Source organism: Sapajus apella, unplaced genomic scaffold (assembly GCF_009761245.1).
Source record: "Sapajus apella isolate SASKATOON/1434 unplaced genomic scaffold, GSC_monkey_1.0 scaffold38, whole genome shotgun sequence".
Lineage (NCBI taxonomy): Eukaryota > Metazoa > Chordata > Mammalia > Primates > Cebidae > Sapajus > Sapajus apella.
In genome coordinates, this window is record NW_022436978.1 from 7,462,396 (window position 1) to 7,490,278 (window position 27,883).

A 27,883-nucleotide genomic window follows, 5' to 3' on the forward strand; every position below is an offset into this window, starting at 1 on the left:
TTTGAAAAATGGTATACCAACCCAGTCTCTTGGCTTTAGGCTAACATTTTCTGTGAAAATGTTTTTGCAGAGTAGATCTATGAGATTCACTTACCAGAAATACATTTACATTTAGGTTAGAATGCCTCTGTTTAGGATTAAGACATACCTACTACTGAAAATAAATGTTATTCAGCATTTTTACAACCAATAGTAATTGTCATTGAATACATGTATTAAATGATAATCTCATTTTGCCACACACAGTCTAGTCTCTTATTTGTACATTATATATTGGCTTTATTATCTTACAAAGTAGCTATCCATTTGGGCAACATACAGATGGCCATGAAGGTGTGAATTGAATTTTTGTAGTACTTTTATAAGGTTAAAGCTAATGGGCTTTAAATATCCATACCATCACATCATGTATATGAATCTTTTGGGTGCCCTGAACAATAATATCTCATCCTCTAGGAAATAACAGAGCACATACGTTATTTCATCAACTGAAGTAAAAATATTCAAAACCAGATTTAGAAATGACAGTATATCAGTTGTTATTGGATGCCTTTTTATATAAAGGAATTTCCTAATTTGTTTTACTTTCTTTTCCAGATTTTTTTGTTTTTTCTGTGATTTTTTTATATGCTTTTATATTATTCATCATGTTGTATCCAGTTGCCTATGTTGACCAGGTTCTTGAGGTAAGGCTTAATTAAACACGTCATTTGTTTGGGAAAAAAGACCAACCTGTATACATTTCTTTTTTTCCAGGATCTCTTATTTTCATATATTCTAAGATGCAGTTATATTAGCCCAAAGGTACTCTACTAAGAATAAAGAACCTAATTAAAACAACAGCTTTTATTGGTTATACCTGTTTAATCTCCGCTTCTGGTTCCATTTTATTGTCTGCAAACAAATTAAATGTCCCTTGGTCTTTAAAAACAAAGAAGCCTTGATCCTGATATCTGTTACTTCTCTCTGCTTTACCAGGCTGTTTCTTCAGTAGTCTACACATGCTCCCTTTTCTGTTTTGGCCATTTAGCTCTTCATTCTTTTCATTAAAAACTTTCTGAGTAATGAAATAGTTGTTTTTCATTCAAAAGAATCTGCACACATATTTAAGTTGTTAACCATAATTTAAAAATAGTAAAAAGATAACACCCTGAGTGTATCATCCAACTTAAAAGAAATGAACATAACCTGAGCATGAGTCAGTGACAAACAGAAAACAGAAAAGGGTAGCATCACGAGTCAGTAAGGACTCTCGTGTACCTATTTTGTTGATTTTCCCCTTCATTCCCGGTTTTCATGATATACTTACCGTATATGTTTGCAGTCATAAAAGATAGTTTTGTGTGCTCTTGAACTTTATGAAGATGTTATCTTGTTCCCTTCTCTCTGTGACTTGCGTTCTCCCATCAACATTGTTTGTTGATACATGTCTTTTATTTTCACTCTGTGTAGTATACAGTTGTAGGAATATATTAAATTCATTTCTCCATACTTTGTTGGTAAATAATTACTGAACATACTGTTGATATGAACATGTTTTTACATGTCTTCTAGCGTATGGGGGCAAGTAATAGTGTATCAAAGAGTGAAATAGGAGTGGTTTATCCCAGGTGCAAGCAGTGAGAGGGTGGTGCAATGCTGTAGAGAATTTGAAAGCAGTAATTAAGCTCACTAGAAGTCCATCTGCTTTTTAAATACTGCCATGTGCTGATAATTCCATATACTTCCAGCGATAATGTACTCCTTCCACTACTACCCTTGGCAAACCACTAGGGACAAAAGGTTCCTCTGGTGTATGCTAGTGTCATGGTGAGCATGTACTCTTCAGCTGCACTGTGCCAAGTTGTGTTCCAAAGTGATTGCCTCCGTCTTCCATCAGTGTTTGACAGCCTGTTGTTTCACATCATTGCCAACACTTGGTCTTGTCTAGTGGGTGTAAAATGTTATATCATGTTGGTTTTAATTTGCCAATTAATTTTGCTAATAGAATTAAGCATTTTTCATTTGTTTAGTGGCCATTTTTATTTTGTCTGTGAACTGCCTCTTCATGCCTTTTGCCAGTTTTTTCTATTAGGATGTTGCCTTTTTTAAAACTTAGTTTTCAGAATTCCTAATGTATTGTATTTGATTGTATAGTGATAAATATCTTCTCCCAGTTTGTGGCTTGTCTTTTTACTTTGTTTATAATATCTGTTTTTAAAAAGCAAATTTGCTGGGTACAGTTGCTCATGCCTGTAATCCCAGCGCTCTGGGAGACCAAGGTGGGCGGATCACCTGAGGTCAGGAGTTCGAGACCAGCCTGCCAACATGGTGAAACCCCTGTCTCTACTAAAAATACAAAAACATTAGCTGGTCATGGTGGTGGGTGCCTGTAGTCCCAGCAACTCAGAAGGCTGAGGCAGGAGAATCGCTTAAACCCAGGAGGTGGAGGTTGCAGTGCACCGAGATGGCGCCATTGCACTCCAGTCTGGACGACAGAGCAAGACTCCATCTCAAAAAAAAAAAAAGGAAAAAAAAAATTATAATCTGACAAGTCAAATTTAATAGTTTATTTATTTGTTCCTTTGTGTCTCAGTTTGGCAGACTTGTCCACCTCAAAGTTGTAAGGTGCTCTTCTTTCACATTTAGTCTTTAATCCATCTGGAGTTAATTTTATATATAGCTTTTGAATAGGGATTAGTTTTTCATTTTTTCTCTCATGAATACCCATTTGTTTCAGCAATTGCTTATTGAAGTTTGTCTTTTCCCACTGATACTCAGTGATACCTTTGTCTTATATCAGTTTGCCCCTCCCCTCCCCTCCCCTTCCCTCTGTAGACAGGCATCATATATAAGTAATTACAAGCTGTTTATTTCTGACATTTCACAGTCCTTATGTGCTTTCTCTGTGTTTCTCATGTCTTAATATATTGGGTACAGTGATAGTGATATCCCTGTCTTAATCTTGTCTCTAAAGAAAGTATTCCCCATATTTCACCATTAAATATACTGTTTGGTGTATATTTCTAGTATATGTCTTTATTAGGTGAAGGAAGCTCCTTGGTAGTACAGTGTTGTTAACACAGAAGATTTTAACATTTTGTCTAATGCTTTTTCTTTTTTTTTTTGAGATGGAGTCTCTCTCTGTCACCCCAGGCTGGAGTGCAGTGGAGCAGTCCTGACTCACTGCAACCTCCCGGGTTCAAGCAATTCTCCTGCTTCAGCCTCCTGATTAGCTGGGACTATAGGCATGTGCCACCATGCCTAGATAATTTTTTTAAACTTTAAAATTAATTTAAAAATTGTTTTGAGACAGAGTCTCACTTTTCAGCTCACTGCAACCTCTGCTTCCCAAGTTCAAGTGATTCTTCTGCCTCGGCCTCCCAAATAGGTGGGATTATAGTCATGTGTCATGACACCTGGTTAATTTTTGTATTTTTAGTAGAGACCAGGTTTCTCCATGTTGGCCAAGCTGGTCTCAAACTCCTGACCTCAGGTGGTCTGCCTGCCTCAGCCTCCCAAAGTGCTGGGATTACAGGTGTGAGCCACCACACCTGGCCTGTATTTTTAGTAGAGGTGAAGTTTCAACATGATGGTCTCAATCTCTTGACCTCGTGATCCACCTGCTTGGCCTCCCAAAGTGCTGGGGTTACAGGTGTGAGCCACCGTGCCCGGCCAACTTAAATGTTTTTTATGCAGCTATTGAAATGACCACACGGTTTTTCTCCCTGAAGAATGTGATGAATTATAGCTGATCAGTATTCAAATATTGGACTAATTTTGCATTTCTAGAATATATTCAATTTGGTCATGATGCACTCTATTAAACCCTTTGGATTTTGGTTGCTATAATTTTTGTTTTGGATTTTTGCCTCTGCATGAATGAGATCAGATTTAATTTTCCTTTCTTGTATGTTATGGGCAGGTTTGATTTTAAAGTTATATGAGTTATTTAACCTAAATTACAAAGTTTGTGAAATGAATATTCCATTGCATGGACTTTTTCATAATTTGTTTAGTCCTGTTTTGCTGGATATTTAGGTTGGTTCCATTGTTTTGGTACTATAAACAATATGGTGTTGTAAATCCTTGCACACTTCAGTTACAGACAAATATTTATAGGCTAAATATGCAAAAATAGAATTGCTTGGTCTGAGGGTATCTATAATTTTAATTTTCATAAATCCTGCATTATTGAACTTTGAAGATGTTTTCAGGTTATAGTCTTACCAGCAGTATATGTCTGTTTCCTACATATTTTATTGAGGGATTTAGCACTTACAATGAAAGAAGAAAACAAAATGCATTTACATTTGTCTCTGGCCAAACATGTCTTCTGTTTCACAACCAACTTTTTCTTGAAATAGTACCACATTCAGCTCACCTCCCATACATTCATCAACTAGTCTGGCATCTTCCCTGCCAATCTACTTAAACTGCCCTTAGCAAGGCCATTAACAGCCTCTTACTGGTTAAGTCCAATGGCCTTTTCTCCTTAATTGATTTTTTTCCAGTTTTCCTTTACTCCCAGCACTATTTGACTAGTTACCTATGTCATCATTCTTAAGATACTCTCTTCTGAAGTTTTGTGATGCTTAGCTGTCTTTTGGCCTTTTCTTACCTCTGTGACTCTTCAATCTCATTTTCCATTGTAGCTCCACTCCCTCTGCCCATTGCTTAAATGTTAAGAGTCCCTTTTATTTCTGTTCTTATCCCTCTGGCTTGTCAGTACGTTCTGGTGATATCCCCTAAAGTCATGGCTTCACCTGTAATCATCACCATCTAAATGTTAAAGGCTCCCAAACTTTATACCCTGAGCCTAACTCATTACTAAGCTTTAGACCTGCATATACACTGATATATTGACTATTACTTGGATCTGTTCCACCCAACAGATCCCTCAATTTCAACATTTTAAAAACTAAGCTCATCATGTCCTCCTTCAGCGCTATTTCTTCTTTGTTTCTTGGTACCACTGAAGTCGGAAGTGTGCGTGTGTACGTGCGCGTGTGTGTTGTCTATTCATCCTTGCCTTTTCCTCCTCTTTTAGTAGCTAGACAGTTGTTAGATTCTTTCAGTTTTCTTATTCTAAACTTCTTTCCGTCTTTACTACTATCCTGCTTTTTAAGCCTTAGAAATTAATCAGCTTTAAAAGTGAACACTTAGATTGTTGTTTCTTAACTTCATCTGTGTAGTTCTTTTATGAATTTGTCTTTATAATTGAGTTTTGACCAGTGCTTCATTATTAGACTGGTACCTCCTTTTTTTTTTTTTTTTTTTTTTTAAGTCAGAGTCTTGCTCTGTCATCCACACTGGAGTACAGTGGCAGGATCTCAGCTCACTCCAGCATCCGCTTCCCGGGTTCAAGTGATTCTCGTGTCTCAGCCTTCTGAGTAGCTGGGTTTATAGTCACACAACCACCTTGCCTGGCTAACTTTTGTATTTTTTGTAGAGTTGGGGTTTTGCCATGTCGCCCAGGCTGGTCTCAAACTCCTAGCCTCGAGTGATTTGCCTGCCTCTGCCTCCCAGGGTGTTGGGATTACAGGCGTGAGCCACTGTGCCTGGCTTGTACCTCATTGTTTAAAGAGGGGTTTTTATTTTAAAAATAGAAAGTTGTTAGACATTCATGAGCTAGTAGATCATGGACTTTTGAATCTGAGTGAATAGGATTTGACTCTAACCTCAGTCATTTAATATTTTCTTTAACCTTGAGTTACTTAAACTTTCGGTTTTATAATTGGAAATATAATATATACCTTGGGGCATTGTTGAGGATTAAGTAGATAATGTATATGAAGGTATTTGGCACATCATAGCAATTCAGTAAATTTAGAAATTATGATATAATGCTATAATATGAACTACCTACAGCAATTTTAACTTTAAATGTTTTTTTGCATTACAGATAGTGTGTGTACCATATCAGTGGCGTATAACTATGCTCATCATTGTTCTTGTCAATGCCTTTGTATCTGTCACAGTGGAGGTAAGCACTTCTATAGTCACATGTCTGCCATATTGCTTTGGGATTCTTGGGTAGTTTACCGGTAAATGGGAGAAGAGGACAGGTAATATCATGGAAAGCCAGAGAGTCTCATCTTAGGCAAATTCATTTAGCCTTCTCTTCTGAACTTTTCTGTGAATTGATAATGGTCATATTAAGGGGTGTGACTTACTTGCAGTCATACACATAGGAGAAAATAAGCAGTGTGATAATAAAAATTAATGATGAGTAGAAAGAAGTTTGGTGCCTAAGTGGCCCATGAACAGATGAACCAGTGATTGTGAAATCAGAGTTGGCCAGTGCTGTCTGTGTTTTGTGATGTACAGCAAAATCTCCCATTTAAGGGAGGAAGAGGTAGGGCCATTCTCCAGGAAACATAGTGAATATTCATAGCAAGATAATTTATTGAAAGTAGAAAATAATAATCCTCCTGGACTTACCTAATTTCAGCATTGATTATGGAACTTCGTCCTTCGTATTTGGTTTTGAGTGGCCTCTAGAGGTCTGGAGGACTCCTTGATTCATTGTGTATTGTATAGTTACCTTCCCATTAGGATTGCCTTTAGGTTAGCATCTCTAAAAGGAGTTGACAAGTTCTCATTGATGGCTTATTAATAAGCTTTTGTCTGCTCTCAGAACTACTATCATAACTGACTCTTATAGTAACTATTAGAAATGGAAGGGGGAGACACAGTTGTGATTTTTAAGTTCAGAGTTTCATAGTACAGGCTCTTTGATTAAAATAAAGGTAACTTTTTAAGAAATATATATCCATATATTTCAGTGATAATAGCTCTGGACTTAGAAATTATGCTTTATTTCAGTTATCCCCCTAAAAGATGACTTGGTATTGATATTTGAGATATGATGGAAGCATGGATATTATGGTACTGGCCTTTCGAAGTTGCCCAGTGAAATGTGTGTGTGTGTGTGTGTGTGTGTTTTTTTTTTCTATTTTATGGGTGCTAGAAAGCACATGTAAGATATTATATTCTAAAAATTGTTCCTTTTTCTACAGTATAAGTTCATCTTTTCACAGAAATGTTACTTATTCTTACTATCTAAAGAATGATTTGTGTTGGATGCTAATGAAATTATGTATCTATAGATATGGATATAGAATTTATACTAGATATTCAATGATAATAACCATTGTTAAGAAAGACTTCAAATTATGTAAGCATCACTTGAATAGGGGAAAGACTTGAGGATTTATACAAAAGCTGTATTTCGTGGAAAATTTCGAAGTCTCATTTTATCAATAATTTTATGACTTATTTATATTTGTTACAAAAATCCTGTCATTCTTGATCCTTTTGCGGTATTAACTGAAATTCTATATATGAAAATGATGAAAATTAGTTTTTCATCAATTATGTAGCATTGTGATTTTTTAAAAATGTGCACATTAATAAAAAAATGACTTAGTCATTATTAATTCTTAACTCACTGGAATGTCTCAGAACTTCTTCCTTGACATGGTCCTTGGGAAAGTTGTGTTCAATCGAGACAAACAAGGAGAATATCGGTTCAGCACCACACAGCCACCACAGGTTGGAACTCAGCGCTTATTATCCATTCTTCATGTCTCTCTAGGCTCTTTTGCTTGTATACTCTGCATTCTATAGTGTGTTCTTGTTCTGTTCTGTTATGTGTTACTTCAGCCTTTTTCCTTATGCGTGACATTTCATTTCTTATAAGAAGTCCTAGAAAATTCATGGCAAACATTTGTTAGAGGCTTTTCAAGATCAGAAATTTCATAAATCTCCTTTCCATTCCAATCCTGATCTTCTATTCATGTAAAAGTCTTGTCCTCAAAGGTGAGAGTTAATTTTTCCATTTCAATCTGCTATAAATTTTATGTTTTTGTTTTTCATGAGTCCCCTTAGAAGCTAAATGAGATTTATATAAACAGAGTTTGCAATGAAAATTGTTCCTTCTTGGATCAGAGTCCAAATGCCAAAATTTTGAAGAATGATTTCTGATTTCTCGTCAATTATTGTCCATTAATTTGGGGTGGCTTCTTGGCTTTCCCCTACGTTATATACCTTACCATTCACAAGATGGTGTGCCTTTTTTCATACAAACTATGGTTTAGGACATTTGACTTTTGGAGCCTGTTAAATAGCCTATCTTTTGAAAGGTATTGCAAGTTCTGTAGTGAAGAGAGAAGAGACAAAGAAGAATAAAACCCATTTCCTAGTGTTAAGATATTAAAGTATAGCTCTTGATACAGATACAGATCCGACTTATTTTTTAAACCCATCAGAGCTCCTTGGGGCATAGAGAACAATAAAATATCACCCCTTCATTGCCTTACCCATTGCTCTTTAGAGATGAGTGATGTGCTTTACAAATAGGCGTTCTGAGTCTTTCACTCAGCCTTGAACCACAGGAAGCTGGTGGAGATGAAGAGGACTCCCTGGCGTTCTTAAGTTGGGTTACCCACTTAGTTTTAGCCAACTTTTACCTAAGCGGTAACTTCTGAGCTTTGTTTTGGTAATACAGCAGGCCTGATGTCCTGGTGTAATGCCACAGGATTGCTTTATGAGAGGGCCTGCAGAGTACCGTTTCCACTTTCTAATGCTTTATGGTGAATAATGATGGAAGGCAGCAGCATCTGGAATCAGCCTCAGATTTCTGTTTTTTTTTTTTTTTTTTTCCTGAAAGCAGTGTAATACCAGTTGTCCCTAGTAGTGGGTATGACTAGGGTTGTACAAGTCATTTAGCACAATCTCGTATGTGTGTACACACACACACACACACACACACACCCCCAACGCCAACCCACCCACCCACCCCCATACGTATAGTTACCTCACTACATTACTTCAAAAGGTTATCTTTGGCTTATATTATCAGTTCTCATGTGAAATGTTTACATTGTATTCCCAGGCCTAGGAAAACATTTAGATTTTTCATGTTCTCTAAAGAGATCTCTGACTGTTGATCTAAATAAGAAATGCATGTTTTGAAGGTGAGTAATACCCTGGTTTAGTTGAAAATATCATGAGGTCCCTTAAAAATATTTGGATTGGAAGTCGTTCCTGGCTTTTCAATCAAAATTAAATGGCAGAAAATTACTTCATTTGTCTCTGTTTTCTAAAAAATTATTAATAAATATCTGCCCTTTTTGTGAGACCAGGGTCTCACTTGGTCACCCAGGCTGGAGTGCAGTGGCACAACTGTGGCTCCCTGTAGCCTTGAGCTCCCCAGGCTCAGGTGATCCTCCCACCTCAGCCTCCTGAGTAGCTAGTGTCATAGGTGCCTGCCATGATGCCCGGCAATTTTTGTTTGTTTTGTAGAGATGGGATTTCACCATGTTGCTGGGTAAATGGAACTATAGATGCATGCCATCCCAGACCCAGCATTTTTTTTTGGGGGGGGGGGGGGGGGGGGGGCGAGGGTAGGTTTCTCCATGTTGCCCAGACTGGCCTCAAGCTGTTGAGCTCAAGTGCTCTGCCTGCCTCAGCCTCCCAAAGTACTGGAACTACAGGCGTGAGTTGCCACTCTCAGCCTGCTCTTCTAATTTTTTAAGCGTTTGTGTGTCTTCCTCTGAAGTGTTCAGGGGAGGGTGAAGGTAGACTGGTCCAGGGCAGGTGGGCCCCATCCAGCACACCCTGTGTGTCACCTGATTCTGAGAATCAGCAAATAGACAAGAATTTAAGTCTTCGTTTCTGTGATCATGATTAAGGTGTGTTTTTTAAAAACTTACTGGCTTTAGGAAAGAGAGTTCTTATAACCTCTCAGCACAAAGAACCTGCTTTCTTCTCTGATGCTTCCGTGTGTAGTGTTGCTTCACTGTTCATGTTTGTGGCTGTCTAAGAGCCAGTCATAAGTTAACCATATTACCATAAGACCATGGTTCTCAATCAGAGGTGATTTCCGCAGGGGACATTTGGCAACGTCTGGAGACATTTTTGGTTGTCGCAATTGGCAGCCCCAGCTGTTAGTACTTATTCTCTGACCACCCCCCTCCAAAAAAAATCCTTTGTATCAGTGATTTTCAAGCAAGATTATTCATCAAAAATGCTTTTTTACACCCTTGACCTACTGAATGGAAATCTTCAGTGGAGGCCCCCAGCATCTGTGGTTTTCTGTAAAGCTTTACCCCATTTGAGGAGATCTGTCGTATCTTCTGTTTAGAAGCATTTGTGCCTACCTTGTGTCTGGTAAACTGAGGTCACTTAGTAGTGGAACTAGAATCATACTAGCCTGTAATTTGATCCTGCCTGAAGATTTATGCCCAATTTATGTTTTCTTTTTTGGTGAAAAATTCAAAAAAATAGTCTTTATGACATAGTGGTAGTCTTTATGCCACTTAGAATATTATTTGAGCTTATATAGACAGAATGTTAATGCTAAGCTTCTGTATTGGTTTTATATTCAGGATTGGTATGGAAGAAGACTTATGAAAACCACAGCGCCATTATAACGTTTTTTCCCTTCAAGCATGGCATCATATTTTATATACTGCCCATGAAAATATTTTCTAAAAGACATTCTAAGTGTAAACTTGACATTTTTGGAAGTTCTTTTTAGTTTCTCTGCTGAACTAAGCATGGTAGCCCCTTTACTTCTCTGAGGGGATACATTTGGTCGCTTAAGCATTCCTTTCAGGAACAAACGGAAAGATCCAGTTGCTACAGCTGCTGTGCTCCCTGCTTGAAGGACTTGGCTGTGGATGTTTTGGAGAGGCCAGCGCGCTCATTCTAGGCCCCTGCTGTCCTGCCTCGTGGTCTTTGTGTCACACAGCACTTGCCTTTCCCTTCTCCATCGCCATCTTTCCCCTGGCTGATCTCTCATTCCAGCATGCCTGTAGCACCTTTTATTTTCTCTTCCAGTGAATTACATTGTGTTTGAGAATGTGTTTGATATGTTTGTGTTTGTGAACTAACAAACCTATGCTTGCACATAGCGTATTTTTTGTGTATGATACTTGGGGGGAGGCAAGGGTACAGGAACAAAATGTTTCCAGCTAGAGTAGAGCAGGGGGATTAGTGTTCCTCACGACTTTTTAAAAATTGTGACAAGTGTATAGGGTTGTGAGGATTTTTTTTTCAATGTGTAAAAAGAATCCTATTCAGTTGTAGTTCTATTTGCAGTTAAATTAATTTCAATTGTATTGGTTGACTTGCTTTCTACAAGTAGGGAACAGTGAATTGAGGTATGTGTGTGTGGCTCTTCTTAACTCAGCTTGCTACGCATTGCCCTTCACACTGGCAGACTCTTTGGACAGACAAGGCCTATTATGTTCCTGCTTTTTAAAAAAAAGTCAACAGCCAACATTAGCTTATTTTCTGTAATCGTATAACAGTGCTGCTTAAAAGTGACAGCTTTTGAATTGATTTAGGAACAGTGATTTTTTTCCACAGTTAGTTTGGCAAATGTCAACACCTTGGGAAAAAGTAAGATCCAAGTCGTAAACTGTCATCCCAGATTAAATATTACATTTGTTGTGTGCCTTTACTGGAAAGGCTTTATCTGTTATTTTGGATCACCTGAAGAATCCTATACATAGTGACTTCTGTACCTTAATGCTATTTTCTGGTGGACTTTTTTTTAAAGGTAATACTAATATAACTCTTTTTAGTTGTGATAATAAAGAGGCTACTAGATGAGTAATCTTAAACCTCCCCTGCCCTCACCCCAGAATGTCACGTAGCTTATTTTGTTCACAGTCTTTGCCTTTAAATTCTTGGTAGCAGTGCAGCTTATTGTGTTTTGTTGGCAGACTTAAACTAGCAGGCCTTTAACGTTGATGAGAGCGGTGAGTTACCACTAATCCTGCACTCAGCGGGGCCGGGTAGAAGAGGGAAAGGGTAGCAGTAGGTTCCTGATGGGTGTTTGAGTAGGATGAGCAAAAGCTGTCAAGTGAACCATGGAAAAGTTTTAAGAGCTTTAATTTTAAAGTATTTTTGCTCTTCTCCATTGGCCAATTTAGGGACATGTTTCCAAATACATATAGCAAATGCCTTTTTTAATCATGAGGCATTTTGGATAACATAAGAATATGTATCTCAGTTATGTTATACTTCTATTTTGTGAGATTACTTCATTTAGAACTAGTTGTAGCCTGGGTTATATGTTGATTGGCAAAACACAATGGCCTGGGATTTAAATTTCATTTTGGAGAAGCATCAGCCAAAATAAGACATGGCTGCTCTTTAGAGGAAAATATAACTACTGCAGGTCCCGGTGTAGTAATTTATATTTATTTCAAATTTCAATTAAGACAAATTCTGAGAGCCCTTTTCAGCCCTCTCTGGAGTTATGTTTCTTTTTTTTTTTTTTTTCCTCCTTTCAGTGTTAGCCAAGAGTTTACATTTCTCTGCATTAACCAGTGATTCTGCTTTCTTATTCTCCAAGGATTATTTATCTAAGGTCACATCCACTAAAAACATGCGGATTGATCAGAAGGATCTCGGTAACAGCAGAGCCTTTTGCAGTGAAATAATGTGAAACCATAGGACTTGCTTTATACCTTTTATACCCCTTTCCAGCCGTGGAGCACCAACGGACCATCATTATAAAACAGTATCGCTTTTTACATCAGTAAGGATGTGGTTTTAAAAGACGTAGTTGACGTTAAACATGATCGAAGCCCTAAATTTGATCAAACAATATTTACTTTGTTTTAAGAGATGATATTAATAGTAATGAGGATTTGTACATGGCTTTCTTCCAAAAATGGCCATGTGGCTAAGTTGCCAGGAGCAATCGTACTGAAAGACAGTTTGGGACAGAATGTGAAGATTTTCAAATTAAATACTAAAAATGTTTTCTCTTTCTGAATGGCTTAAAGTTCTTAATACATTGGATATTTTGTGTTAAAGAATTCATATCTGCAAGTTATTTAAAATGTATTAGTACACTAGAGTATCGGTACATAAAACTAAATAAAATGAAGTAAATCACATTGATAACAAAAAAATAAATCTAAAGAATAATCAGTTCCTAAATAATCGGAAGCTGCCTTTAAAAAATAAAACAAAAGAACACGGGGTTTCACTACATCACCCAGCCTGGTCTCCAACTCCTGCTCTCAAGCCTTCCTCCCACCACAGTCTCCTAAAGTGCTGGGATTTCAGGCATGAGCCGCCACACCTGGCCAAAGCTGCCTTTTTTTTTTTTTTTTAAAAAAACATGGATTCCCCCCCACCACTGTTTGATGTGCTCAGAAGTCATTTCCTCTTATTTTTCTCTGCTAATGTGTGCTTTAACCGGTTCAAAACAACAAGCCTTTAATCAACTGGGGTGTTTTTTTTTTTTTTTTTTTGTCCCCCCTTATTTTCTTAGGAGTCAGTGGATCGGTGGGGAAAATGCTGCTTGTCCTGGGCCCTGGGCTGTAGAAAGAAGATACCAAAGGCCAAGTACATGTATCTGGCGCAAGAGCTCTTGGTTGATCCAGAATGGCCACCAAAACCTCAGACAACCACAGAAGCTAAAGCTTTAGTTAAGGAGAACGGATCATGTCAGATCATCACCATAACATAGCAGTCAGTCAGTCTCAGTGGTAATCATCACCATAACGTAGCAATCAGTCAGTCTCACTGGTAATCATCACCATAACATAGCAGTCAGTCAGTCTCAGTGGTAATCATCACCATAACGTAGCAATCAGTCAGTCTCACTGGTAATCATCACCATAACATAGCAGTCAGTCAGTCTCAGTGGTAATCATCACCATAACATAGCAGTCAGTCAATATTCAGGAATACGTGGTTTGAGGAGTTTCTGATCCTGTGTGTCAGAATGGCACTATTTCAGTTTTTGTCTCTTCTGATATAGTAGCTATTTGAGAGCTTTGCTCTTAAAAACAAAAACAGAAAAAAGTATTGTCCTAACAGTTAAATTAACAATCTGTAAAGTCCTGTATCCTCATTTCAGTCATGCAAATATTGTATACATTTCCAGAATTTTCTTGATTGTTACTCTCAGTGATATTCTCTATACTGGGTACAGGAGAAGTTTGGTGTTTGGTAGGTTTTTCAACATTAGTTTTTGAGGTCAGTTTACCTCTTTACATTTATGTTCACAACCTCTTGTTAGAAAATGTCTGTATTTATATGGACTCTAAATTTATGATTGATAAAAAGAAAATGAGTGTTGATTAGCCTCCAGTGAAAATATATTGAAAGCCTGTTTTCATTTGATTCCAATATTTCTTCCAAAGAATTCTGTATAAATATACATCAATTCCCTAAGATGGTCTAGAGTTAGGAATGAGTTTTTATGGTGTTGCTTATAGAACAACTCAGGTAATTTCCATTTATGGTTTTATATTTTCTGTACAAACTGCCTGGGTTTTATTTTTCTAATCAGCAAGGTGCTTCACTGCCTTCTTGAGATGCCTCTCAAAGCTATTAAATGGCTCTTGTCCTATGTGAGGTGTCAGTAGTCTAATTTGCTTCTGTTAAATATTGTAGAACCTTTTTCACTAGGAAATAGGATTCATTTCTTTTGGCAGTCTATGAAGATTCATCTTTCTAATGTTCAAGTTTGTTTCTGTCAGACTTTGTGTTATTATAAATGGTTTTTAAAAGTTTTCTTGTTTTCAGTTACCTAAAGACATAAGATAATAGTTTTTTTAAGTTATAATTTTACCTCATAAGATTTTTTGAGGTTTGACGTATGTCTCTGTCTTATCAATAATGAGGCTTAAGAATATTGGATTTGAACGGCTGCATTTTTTTAAAGCAATATGAACTCGGCGAGAGTTTGTTTTATGCCATTAGGTGGCGCCAGAGGTCAGAGCATGTCTATTTTGAATTGGACTATTAAAAATGAACGTATTTGGTGTGGAAATTTCTGGGTGAAAAAAAAGAAATAAAGTCAAAAAAATGGACCTTCATTGAGCCAGAAGAAATGTGGAAAAACATGTTTCACCTTTCTGTTTGGCCTGATTAACGTTTAAATTCTTGCCAAAATTAAGGTAACTTTAAAAATGCCTTTTACATGTAGGATCCAGCAGTTTCGCAAAACTTAGAAAACCGATAGTGCTATCAAATGGACACTAAACTATTAAAACGTATGACATTGTTCTGTGTTCTTCCATAGCAAGTAACATGCTTGCTGTGCTTTCTACTTCTAGCTGATCATTATTTCCCAGCATATATTTACCAATTTACCAAATTTTACCTAGAATTGTAGGACCAAATGGTTCTCACTCTTTATGCTGCAAAGACCTGGATGATGTTTGGTAACTGTAGAAAAATAGAAGTTACACTCAGGATCACTGTTAACTGCTATTGCCACTGATGATTCTTCCAAAAATATAATCGAAGTTCTCCATCAAAATGTATAATATGCTATTAATACACATTAGATGATAATAACAGTTGTTCCATGAATAATCCTATGAAGCTATGCATCTTAGACCTCTTGAGCTGTGAATTAGCACTATTTTCTGTAGTTACTTATTCTCTGGATCATTTTATAATTTCCATATTAATTTCAAATATGCTTGTATTATTCTTCAGTGCTCTCCAGAATTGTGCATTTTATTCTTTGGTTTAAGCACTCAAGCATATAATTAAAGGAATTGCTAAGCAGCAGCTTAAAATTCAGTTATTAGATTGTATTTAACAATCTTTAAGAGCATGATCATAAAGAGCTATTTTTGACACCCCCCCTTTTTTTTAACATTTAGTGTTAATAAGGGTTTTATATCTCATCTGTCCATACTGTTTTCCAAGGAATGAGGTGTTGAGGTAGGTGGAAAAGCATTTGTAGGAAGTTAATTTGAATATGGACACAGTGGGTTATTCACATTGAGAATGTTATTTGAAGACTGTCTCTGAAGCCAGGTGTGGTTCTTAGTGCCATAGACCGAGTCTTCTCTCTGTAGGTCACCATTACATAATTTTCATTCTGAATTTCACATTAAATTATTTGAGTTCATACAGACCTAAATTTTAAAATCTGTACATATATTATTTTGATGTATTAAGATGAATAAATATTACTGATTTAGATTTTATTTATACACATACTTAAAGGACAGAAATGTCTGGGAAAGTGTTAAATAATGATATGTAACTTTTTAACTTTTTAAATAAATAACAAGATTTTTAATGTGTGTCTCCCTCAGGGTTGTTTAAACCTTCTCCCCCTCAAGTGTAAATAGTGGTAACTGTATGTTTTGTGTCTTCTGGCACCAACTGCTGTAAAGCGGTGCTGCAAATAGTGCTGGAATAGAAACGGCCAAGCCGACGGCAAAATGCACACTTTCCACAGTAGTTTTGTAACCCTCAAATTTGAAAGCTTTCCAAACGGCACTTGCAGCTAAACAAAACTGCTGCAGTTTTTACTCTATTTACTTTGTTCCCCATGTTTATGAAAGTACTGCACAGTTTCAAGGGCATGGTAACCAATGTATCAGTGTTTATGTAGTCTGTTCCAAAAACAGCTATCGATAACATTACTCAGTGAAAGGCAAACTTCAAGCTTTAGAAAACATGCATGCATGCAGTTTTGGCATATCTAAAAATAGGTCTTTGTATATTGATGGTGGGAGGTGGTTGGGAGCTTTTAACAAAATGAGGTGTTAATTTTTGTATAGTCTGTGGGCATTTACACATTTTTAATGTATTAAAATTTGGTAATTATGTGTACATTAATTACTTCTGGTTATGATTTGTGAATTCCCTAAGACCTTGGATTTTTTTAAGTAACTTTATATCAGAAATGATACTGCATCTTTATATTTTTAAATTTGTATTGCTGCTCAAGAATGGTACCCTCTTGTCAAAAAGGCATACATTCATAATTGTACATTCAGCATTGTAAATAATCTTAATGAAACCTTTTTTGATTGAAGCATTCAGAATAAAAATTTTAATGAATGAAATAACACTTCATTTTTTCTGGGTTTTTATAAATTTGTTTGCTTTTTAGTCACATGAATACTTCCCTTTGTGGATTTATTTTTCTGCCCAATAATACTTCCCATTTACTTTTTTTAAAAAAACTGGATTTTTGAAGGAAATAAGAACAACATTCCGCATATCACACCACGTCTGTGACCATCCTGAGGAAACCCCTGAGTCGGATGCAGTGCAGAGCCAAATGTTAAACACCAGGAAGTCTGAGGGAAATGGCAGAACATAAGAGGAGGAACTTTTAATCTATTAATAGTTGGGAGAATCAAACCAAAAGCTAATACCATGGAGAGAGAAGATGGTTGTGGAAATCCCAGAGAAGACAGGACCTTCATCTGTGGGTAGGAGTTGTTCCCGGGCAGCTCAGCTTCCAGAGACGTGCAGCCTCTGCTAGGGCACACAGGGCTGGCTGTGGTGTGATGAATTCGGCGGGCGAGGGCCTGCCTGCTTTTGGCTCCAGTTCTTGCCAGTCGCTATGGTTTGTGCGGCATGTATGATCCTTTCCACACAGCCTGCTGGTGTGGGCACCGTTCTGCATGTCTCTCCTTCCCCTCTATCACTGCCAAGTGCTTTATTCTGAGTGCATATTGCAGGAAGGGACATCAAGTCCTAGGGGCTTGAGTGAGACTGTCCGTGGTCCAAGTTGGGGTGTGGTTACTCCCCACTGTGCCCTGCCCACTGTGTCTTCCTCAAAGAGGAAAAACGCTGTCTCACCCAGGCAGACCTGCTTTTGAATGGCTAAGCCTCTTAAGCCAGGGATCTGTGACTATTTTATAGCAGACTTCTGACCTGGTGATGGATCCAGAATCTTGAGGCTTGAAGTACTGGAGCTGTCAATTTCATTGCTCCAAATACTCATTACCTCATCCACTTGCTAAGTGGATGGACTAAGAGTGTTTTCTACTCTCTGCAACTTCCATCCCTACTTCTCCCTTCCTGGATAATCAGAATGTCTTCCTAAAGAACAAAACATAGAGGCCATTCTGACTGGATTTTTCCTGGGGAAATAGGCTAAAGAAGTGTCACAAGCATTTGAGTCGGTATCTTAACGCTGTTTCACAGCGCGACTTCCCTGTCTGTCATGTTGGCTCCCTGGTATTTTCATGGGCAAGGAGGGGCCTTTCACTTGATTTGCCTTTGCATGATGGACTTACCAGCTCACCAGTGCAGCAGCTCTGGGCTTTGGAGTTGCATTCCTTGATCAAAACTGAAAGACCTCCTGTGATACCTGGCAGAGGCTCTGACTCTTCCCTGTGGTCCAGGACTGCATGACTTAGAAGGTAATTACAGTCAACTCAGCATTTCCTGGGCTCTGACTGCATTTGGCTACATCAAAGGGTGATTAGATCCCATGATGTAGACATTCCTGATACTAAGCCTTTGTCAGTTATAAGTGTTACAAATATCTCTAGTTTGTGGTTTGTCTTTCCACCTTTTTTTTGGTGTCTTCATGGATAGAAGTCTTAATACAGACAACATCAGAGTGCTTACAAAAGACACGTAGACATACATGTTTTGCCTATAGAAAAATGGGCAAAAGGAAACCCAGCATTCTCAAATGAAGCACAAATGGGCCTTGATTATGTGAAAAGGTGCTCAAGTTCATCATTAAATAGGGAAATGAAAAGTTAAAACCATGCTGCGATCACTTTCATAGAAATGGCAAAAATGAGGAAGTAGCAAGTGTGGGCAGAGATGAAGCACAGGAACTCTCATCAATGGCAGGTGGCATTTTAGACCAATACAACCACTTTGGAGGGCAGTTCGATGTTCCCAAGTTAAATTGAACGTGTCACCACCCTGCAAAGCAGCAATGCCATTATTGAACATGTTCAAGGATGTTCTTGGCCTTATTATTCTCAAAAGGAAAAAAAATGAGTGGAGCATTTGAGAATGTTCTTAGCTTTATTGCTAAATGGAGAAAGATAAACAACACACATACACAACTGGATAGAAAATTAGGGCCATGTGGTGTGAAAAAGAAGACCCAAAGGAGGTGTGGCCCATCCAGGGGTGTGGCTACTGCAGTGATCCAACTCTCATTAAATTTTCTTAGCATCGCAGAGTTATGTTGTGCCATTTATGGAAAAACTCTTCCCACTGCTCTTGGCTTTGACAGTAGGAATCAGGTTATATACGGTCTCTCAGTATGAAGATATCTGTCATGAAAAACCAGAACATGGCCTCTGAGATAGGGTCCTTTCCCTGACCTATTCTGGTAAAGTCTGTATCCTCAGGATGCAAGGATCCTACCCTCTTCCTTTGGAAAGTGTCGAATCACATGCAAAGCTCTAAGTCTTTCAGTTGCTTTGGCGTGCAGAACCATTTCAGGTAAGGCCAAATATTTTAAAAATTAGTATAGGAAATTGGCTCCATTCATCTGTGTGTGCATGAGAAATAAAATATCACCAGAAGCAATTTATGTAAAATTTCACTTGGGAAACATTGTTTTGGCAGATAATTAGTATTGTATGCATTTCACAGAAAATTCAGTGCCATGAGTATTACCTTTTATTAAGCATCTTAGAAATGGTAGCTTTTTATGGCTAAGTCAAAAATACTTCCCTCAAATTCTGTGTGATCCTAGTTATACTATTGAACCTTTCTGTGCCTTTGTGTCTTTATCCTTGAATCCGGGATAATATATTTACCTCCTAAGGTTATCATGAGAATTAAATTCATACAGTATAAATAAAGCGCTGAGAACAATGCTTGGCTTAAAGTGACAGGCATTATTTTATGCTTTTATTGTTGATTGTAAAATGATAGTTATTATATGCTTTTGTTGGCTGTTGATTGAAGGTGTTCGCTGTTTTGGGATGTCCATCGTTTTAATAGAGTAACTTGGTACTGCAGATATAGCATGATTGTGAGCAAAAGAATCGGATGGTGGTGGCTGCAGACTTTGCTGTTCCCTTCTTGACTGTTGGTTAGAGCCAAGGCAGGGTACATTATAAAGTCAAGAGCAGAGCTGCTTTCACAATGGACACTGCTTTGTAATGTCTGGGAGCTTGAATGTGAGAATGATTATTTTAATTAATTCTCTATGTAAGGATTTTTAAGTATTGGCTATTCGGTAGCTTGATTTTTTTTTTTTTTAGACGGAGTCTCAATCTGTCCCCCAGGCTGGAATGCAGTGGCATGATCTCAGCTCACTGCAACCTCTTCCTCCCAGGTTCAAGCGATTCTTTTGCCTCAGCCTCCCAAGCAGCTGGGACTACAGGCTAGCGCCACCACACCTGGCTTATTTTTGTACTTTTAGTAGAGACAGGGTTTCACCGTATTGGTCAGGCTGGTCTGGAACTCCTGACCTGGTGATCCACCAGCCTCAGCCTCCCAAAGTGCTGGGATTAGAGGCGTGAGCCACCGCACCCGGCCTGGGTAGCTTGAAAACACTTTAATCTCAATGCTTTAAACTCAGAGTAGAAAATCAATAAAGCAAAAGAACGAGACCACACAGTGTAGAATGAATGTCTTTTCACCACCTAGGGAAATCTGCAGTCCTAAGAAAAAAGGGAGTGAGAATTCAGGCCAAAGGACTTTTTGCCTCTGCAAAAAGTGCAGAATCCCAGGATTCAGTACGGGCGCGAACGCTCCTGTGCTTTGACCACACTCCCACGGTTGCTTTTTCAGACATGCTGAGGAGGACCCTGCTATGCGCGGTGCTCGGACTTCTACGAGCCCAGCCCTTCCCCTGTCCGCCAGCCTGCAAGTGTGTCTTCCGGGACGCCGCGCAGTGCTCAGGGGGCGACGTGGCGCGCATCTCCGCGTTGGGCCTGCCCACCAACCTCACGCACATCCTGCTCTTCCGAATGAGCCGCGGCGTCTTGCAGAACCACAGCTTCAGTGGCATGACCGTCCTGCAGCGCCTCATGCTCTCCGACAGCCACGTTTCCGCTATTGCCCCTGGCACCTTCAATGACCTGAGAAAACTGAAAACCCTCAGGCTGTCGCGCAACCAAATCACTCATCTTCCAGGCGCGCTGCTGGATAACTTGGTGCTCCTGGAGCAGTTGTTTTTGGACCACAATGCGCTAAGGGACCTTGACCAAAACCTGTTTCAGAAACTGGCTAACCTGCAGGAGCTCGTTCTGAACCAGAATCAGCTCGATTTCCTTCCTCCCAGTCTCTTCACGAATCTGGGGAACCTGAAGTTGTTGGATTTATCGGGAAACGACTTGACCCACCTGCCCGAGGGACTGCTTGGCGCACAGGCTAAGCTTGAGAGACTTCTGCTCCATTCGAACCGGCTTGTGTCTCTGGATTCTGGGCTGTTGAACAGCCTGGGGGCCCTGACAGATCTGCAGCTCCACCGAAATCACATCGGTTCCATCGCACCCGGGACCTTCGACCGCCTCCCAAACCTGAACTCTTTGACTCTTGCGAGAAACCATCTTGCGTTTCTCCCCTCGGCCCTCTTTCTTCATTCGCACAATTTGACTCTGTTGACTCTCTTCGAGAACCCTCTGGCAGAGCTCCCGGGGGTGCTCTTCGGGGAGATGGGGGGCCTGCGGGAGCTGTGGCTGAACGGCACTCAGCTGCGCACCCTGCCCGCCGCCGCCTTCCGAAACCTGAGCCGCCTGCGGGTCTTAGGGGTGACCCTGAGCCCGCGGCTCAGCGCGCTCCCGCAGGGCGCCTTCCAGGGCCTGGGCGAGCTCCGGGAGCTCGCCCTGCACTCCAACGGCCTGACCGCCCTCCCCGACGGCTTGCTGCGCGGCCTCGGCAGGCTGCGCCAGGTGTCCCTGCGCCGCAACAGGCTGCGCGCCCTGCCCCGCACGCTCTTCCGAAATCTCAGCAGCCTGGAGAGCGTCCAGCTGGACCATAACCAGCTGGAGACCCTGCCTGGCGACGTGTTTGGGGCTCTGCCCCGGCTGACGGAGGTCCTGTTGGGGCACAACCCCTGGCGCTGCGACTGTGGCCTGGGGCCCTTCCTGGGGTGGCTGCGGCAGCACCCAGGCCTTGTGGGCGGGGAAGAGCCCCCCCGGTGCGCAGGCCCTGGGGAGCACGCCGGCCTGCAGCTCTGGGCCCTGCCGGGGAGTGACGCGGAGTGCCCCGGCCCCCGGGGCCCGCCTCCCCACCCCGCTGCGGACAGCTCCTCGGAAGCCCCTGGCAGTCTAACCTTGGCTCCCAACAGCTCAGAACTCTGGGTGTGGGCCCAGCCGGTGGCCACGGGCAAACGTCAAGATCATAGCCCATTCTGGGGGTTTTATTTTCTGCTTTTAGCTATTCAGGCCATGATCACCGCGGTCATCATGTTTGCTATGTTTAAAATCGGCCAGCTCTTTCGAAAATTAATCAGAGAGAGAGCTCTTGGTTAAGTCAATCGGAAAATCTAATTCTTTAGAAAGTGACCAGATATGGCTCAGAGGAGAATCCAGACCGGCTGCTGCTGTCTTCCTCTCCCTCCTCCCCTCCCCACTCCTCCTCTCTTCCTCCTCTTCTCCGCCAATGCCACGTCTTCCTTTCCCTCCTCTCCTCTTCGCTCTGTGCTCTTCATTCTCGCAGGCCCGCAACCCCTCCTCTCTGTCCCCCCTCCCTCCCTCCCTCTCCTCAGAACTAAGCTTTGCATTTGTGAACTGTGGTTGCCTGCCTTCCCTAGCTCCCGCTCCGGTGGGGGCGGTGGGGGCGCTGGGTTGTGTTGGGCCCATCCTTGCCCCGCTGTGGCTGGCTTGGCGTCTGGCGGAGAGAGGGGGCTCTACGGAGTAAGGGGACAACTCCAGGCCAGGGCCTGTCTCCTGCACAGAGTTAGCCGGCAAATGTTTGTGAAATCAATGAATGGATAAAGAAATGCATGCGATCCAAGTAATGATGGCTTTTCCTGGAGGGAAAGGATCGGTTGCTCTCTTTATCTATTTTTTATTTTTTTAAGACAGAGTCTCACTCTGTCGCCCAGAATGGAAGCACAGTGGTGCGATCTCCGCTCATTGCAGCCTCTGCCGCCCAGGTTCAAGCGATTCTCATGCCTCAGCTTTTCGAGTAGTTGGGATGGCAGGGGTGTGCCACGACACCCAGCTAAATTTTGTATTTTTTTAAGTAGAGATGGGGTTTTGCCATGTTGGCCAGGCTGGTCTCGAACTCCTGCCCACAAGTGATCTGCCCGCCTTGGCCCTCCCAAAGTGCTGGAATTACAGGCATGAGCCACCACACCCGGCCCTCTTTATCGACTTTTAATTGAGAAGTAGCGCTCTTGCCGTTCTTTCCCTTGCCCCATTTTTCTCATTTTATATATCTCTGACCTATGGGCTATATTTGGGAGAGCACTGGACTCCATTTATGCAATGAGCAATTTCAGGATAGGCGGCTTCTGTGAAGCTGAGAGAGGAAGAAAACACAGAGCCTTCCCTCCAGGCGCTCAGTGTGTCCAGCGTGTTTCCTGAGCCTCCCGTGAGTTTCCACTTGCTTTACATCCAGGCAATACGTCATTTTGAAACTGGATTGATTTTCATTTCCTGGAACTTTGCCACCTCATTTCACAAGCATTTATGGAACAGCTAACATGTGGCTGTTATTCATGAATATAATGATAAGCTTGATTCTAGTTTAGCTGCTGTCACAGTCTCCTTTGTTCTTCCAGCTGAAAGCTGTAAAACCTTTGTTGCTTTAATTGGATATCTGTGCGTGGGAGAGGCAGTGGTTAAAACAGGGACTGGCGAGTTGACAACTGCGGGTTCAAATCCCAGCTCTACCACTTACTAACGCATGGGACTTTATGTAAGTCACCTGCTTACATTCTCTAAGCCTTAGTTGCCTCAGCCTTAAAAAAGGATAAAATAGTACCTGCTTCGTAGCGTTTTTATGAGAATTAAAGGCAATAAAGCATATCATGACTTTGCCCAGTGGCCTGCAGTCAATAAATGGTAATGAATGTTAGCTAGTATTACTAAAGGACAAGCAATTATTATTGGCATCATGATTTCTAAAGAAGACCTTTGAGGGTTTTTTTTTTCGCCCCTTCTGTGTATAAAGGTAAATCCAAACTTTCTCGTACTGAAGGTTACATTCAAATCAGTCCGTCTTCCCCTGTGGGTGGCCTCAGCCCCGTGTGGCCAGGCTCTGTGCTCACGGTCCTCCAACACCACCAGGTGGATGTGGAGAGGACAGCTGGATGCTGGCATTGGGTTGTGGGTGCTGCAGATGTGGGAGTCGGTTTCTGGGTTCTCCATTGGTCTGTTTGTCTAGTCCCATGTCATACTCAATGTCTTCATTATTGGAGCTTTAATAATTTTGGTATAGGCTCATCTCTCTACCTTGTTTTTATTTTACTTTTGGCTCTTTGCAATTCTATGACTATTTCAGGGTCAGCATGTCAACTCCATTGAGAACCCCTGCTGGGATTTTAATAGAAATGGCAGTAAATTTATGAATGAATTTGAGGAAGAATTTGCATTTTTTACAATAACTACTCTTCTTGCCAGTAAGCATGGTTCATCTTCCCATTTATTTACGTTACTTTTTCTTTTTTTTTTTGAGACAGAGTCTTGCTCTGTTTCCCAGGCTGGAGTGCAGTGGTACGATCCACTTGGTGGACAAGAGCGAGACTGAGTCTTAAAAAAAAAAAAAAAATATATATATATATATATATATATATATATATATATATTTCATCTTTTTACCTCATATTTGGAAGGGACTGAATGGATATATGTTGTTTTTCTATATCTTCTTGCTCAAGCAACATATATATCAATGTTAGTTTTTTCTTTTTTAGAGCTAGTGAAAAAAAACCCCACAATTCTTTGAAGAATGAAATGAGGAGTCAGCTGCCATGTCGTGAGGACACTCAAGCAGCCCTAAAGGGGTCTACATGGCAAGGACCCAAGGCCTTCTGCCGTGAGCCAGCTGGGAACTGGCCGGTGTGAGCGGATACATTGGAAGCAAATCCTCCAGCCGCAGTCATGATGATCATGGCCCCAGCCAACCTTTTGATGCCAACCTCATGACAGACCTTGAGACACAGCCGCTCAACTAAGCTACTCCCAAATTCTTGACCCTCAAAAACTGTGACTTAATATATTTTATTATTTTAAACCACCAAGATCTGGGGTATTTGTTTTTCAACAATAAATACCTAATACACACATACAATAAAACCAGGCCACGATGGTTTTCCAGGGGAGTTCCACAACATGTTCAAATAAAAGATAATTCCAGTTTTTATGAACTGTATCAGAGAGCACATCCCTGCCCACTTTATGAGACTGTATAACCTGATACCAGAATTGGTCATGGATTTTTTTTCAAACAATTTATAAGCAAATCTCACTAATAATAAAAGTCCTAAACAAAACAGCAAGCTGAATTCAGGTATATATATATATATATATTTTTTTTTTTTTTTTTTTGAGACAGTCTCACCCTGTCACCCAGGCTGGAGTGCAGTGGTGTGATCTTGACTCACTGCATCCTCCACCTCCCTGATTCAAGCAATTCTCCTGCCTTGGCCTCTTAGTAGCTGGGATTACAGGCACCCACCACCATGCCCAGCTAATTTTTGTATTTCTAGTAGAGACTGGGTTTCAGCATTTTAGCCAGGCTGGTCTCGAACTCCTGACCTCAGGTGATCCACCCACTTTGGCCTCCCAAAGTGCTGAGATTACAGGCGTGAGCCAGTGTGCCCAGCCTAAAAGATGAAATCTTTAGATAAGTTCTAAGTTGTACAAAGAAGCTAGATTTGCTACTGTCTAAAAAGTAAAGGGACCTGCTATATAAAACACAGAAAAAATGTAATGCTTTTCGTAAGAATATAACCTGAGCTTTGCTGAAGCTTCATATTCCATAAGGATGTCTAAAATGCCAGTCCAGGCCAGGCACAGTGGCTCACACCTGTAATCCCAGAACTTTGGGAGGCCAAGGCCGGTGGATTGCTTGAGCCCAGGAATTTGAGACCAGCCTGGGCAACATAGCGAGACCCCATCTCTACCAAAAATGCAAAATTACTGTGGCTGGGTGTGGCGATAGTCTCGTTGTAGTCCCAGCTACTTGGGAGGCTGAGGGGGGAGGATTGCTTGAGCCTGGGATGTTGAGGTTGCAGTGAGCTGTGATCATGCCACTGCACTCCAACTTGGGTGACAAAGTGAGACCCCATCTAAGTTACAAAATAAATAAAATAAAAATTGATTTTAAAATTTTTGTAGTTTAGTTTGCTGATATACATTTCTGCTCATATGTTAGATTGAACTATATGAAATTTTTGATGTTCAACCAATTTTGACCTAAAAAACAAGTTTTGTGTGATTTAACTTAAAATTTCTGGCACTATATGTAGTTCTTCCAGTGATTACATCTGTAGCTTCAAAGCTCACCTTCTTCTTGTTCCAGCAACTACAGATGATCTCTATAAACGCCTTGCTCTGTGTGTTGACATCTGCATTCCTATTTTCCCCATGCTCCTCTATCTCCTCCACCTCCCAGTTTGTCAAGATTGATCACTTTTGTATTCTCTTATAGCTAAAATTTTGGTGATTGTTGAAAAACTTGAAAACGAATAAAAAAGAGTTTATATGTTTTCTTTGTAACTATTTACTATAGTACCAAATAGTTCACTGTCATTTCGTTTTCTTTCTAGCACTTCCTTCATTTTTCTAGCATTTCCAGAAACTACTCCAGGCCACCTAACCAGCTGTTTCCTAGAACTGATCTTCAGCTTTCCCTGGTTGCTTCCACTCTTTCCCAAATTCCATGTCTTCTTTCTTGCCTACTCCCTCATTTTACAACTACTTAGCAAAAGGGATCCATAGGCTATCACTTTTTCTGAGTCTTTGCCTGTAAATTTCTTTATTCTTTATTCTCTCATACTTGATGGCTAGTTTAGCTGGGAAGAGAATTCTAAATTCAAATGATCATCTTGCACCAAAGGTGCTGGTGGGAGTTTGTTGTCATTTTTAAGAGGGGACCTCTCTTTTTCTTGGCAGCCATCCTTAGGACCTTCTGTATGTCCTCTGGGTTCTGATTTTGATTTGATGTTTGCCACTACATTGCTCTTTATTTCATTCACACAAAGGGGCATTTACAGGGTCCTCTGGAGACTTGTGTCTTTTAAGTGTTGTGAGATTCTGTCTTACTTTTTTTGGATAATTCCTTTGTCCTCTCTTTTCATCTTTTTTTGCTTTTTATTTTCTTCATCTTTTTAGTCTTTTTTTTTTTCTAACTTTTTTTTTTTTTTTTGAGATGGAGTTTCACTCTTGTTGCCCAGGCTGGAGTGCGATGGTGTAATCTCAGCTCACCACAACCTCTGCCTTCCGGGTTGAAGTGATTCTCCTGTCTCAGCCTCCTGAGTAGCTGGGATTACAGCCATGCACCACCATAGCTGGCTAATTTTTATTAGAGACGGAGTTTCTCCATGTTGGTCAGGCTGGTTTTGAACTCCCAACCTCAGGTGATCTGCCCACCTCGACATCCCAAAGTGCTGGGATTACAGGCGTGAGCTACCGCACCCAGCCTCTACCTTCTTTTTCTACCTTCTGAGAGACTCCTCAACTCCTTCCAACAATTTAAGTAAAAATGTTAATTTCTGCTGGCAATTGTATTTTTACTTTCTGCGATCACTGTTAATGTTTTAAAAATAAGACTCTTATTCTTGTCTTGTGGATGCAGTTTCTTTTTTGTTTTTTAGAATACTAGGGTTTAAGATTTTTGAGTTCTCAAAGTTCCCCTTTACCTTCTAAATTCTATCTTTTTTCTCTGGGATTTCATTTTGCTGCTATTGTTTGCTTGTTTGCTTGCTTGGTTCTCTTAAACCTTTGGTTGTTGGTTGATATTTTTAAAGTAAGGCAATAAAAGTAACTGACTTTGGGACCTTTGTGCATACCGGCAGGGGTTATCAACTCTATTTTAGGGTATGGGGGAGCAAGCTGAGCGTTACACTGGGAACCCCTACAAGCCAGAATGTTTGTGGAGGGTTACTTATCTAGGATCTTGCAATTTCTTTAAATAACTTTTTGTGTGTTTGTTTTCCTCAGGGCGGGAGCGACTGTTCCTTATACTATAATAGCTTTCAAATAACTCCCTGGCTTTTATT

At 40.3% G+C, this 27,883-nt stretch overlaps 2 protein-coding genes across 8 annotated transcripts in view; both read left to right on the forward strand.

Annotated features, from left to right (window-relative positions):
- The window catches only part of ATP13A3 (ATPase 13A3), a 91,962-nt gene extending 75,122 nt beyond the window's left edge, over nucleotides 1-16,840 (forward strand). For 5 of the 7 annotated variants that reach the window (XM_032298216.1, XM_032298212.1, XM_032298215.1 and 2 more), the window contains 4 exons: nucleotides 598-686; nucleotides 5,885-5,965; nucleotides 7,447-7,536; nucleotides 13,283-13,528. In XM_032298216.1, the coding sequence (XP_032154107.1) occupies nucleotides 598-686; nucleotides 5,885-5,965; nucleotides 7,447-7,536; nucleotides 13,283-13,480 (458 nt within the window). In that variant the 3' untranslated portion in view covers nucleotides 13,481-13,528. Of the gene's footprint in view, nucleotides 1-597; nucleotides 687-5,884; nucleotides 5,966-7,446; nucleotides 7,537-13,282; nucleotides 13,529-13,682 lie in introns of those variants that run through there. The other 2 variants (XM_032298211.1, XM_032298217.1) reach the window with 2 other exon arrangements.
- Nucleotides 640-23,698, forward strand: GP5 (glycoprotein V platelet). The gene is made up of 3 exons (XM_032298218.1): nucleotides 640-686; nucleotides 5,885-5,965; nucleotides 20,500-23,698. The coding sequence occupies exon 3, from the start codon at nucleotides 20,502-20,504 to the stop codon at nucleotides 22,182-22,184; it is 1,683 nt and encodes a 560-aa protein (XP_032154109.1). The 5' UTR covers nucleotides 640-686; nucleotides 5,885-5,965; nucleotides 20,500-20,501; the 3' UTR covers nucleotides 22,185-23,698.
- Nucleotides 23,699-27,883: the final 4,185 nt, after the last annotated feature.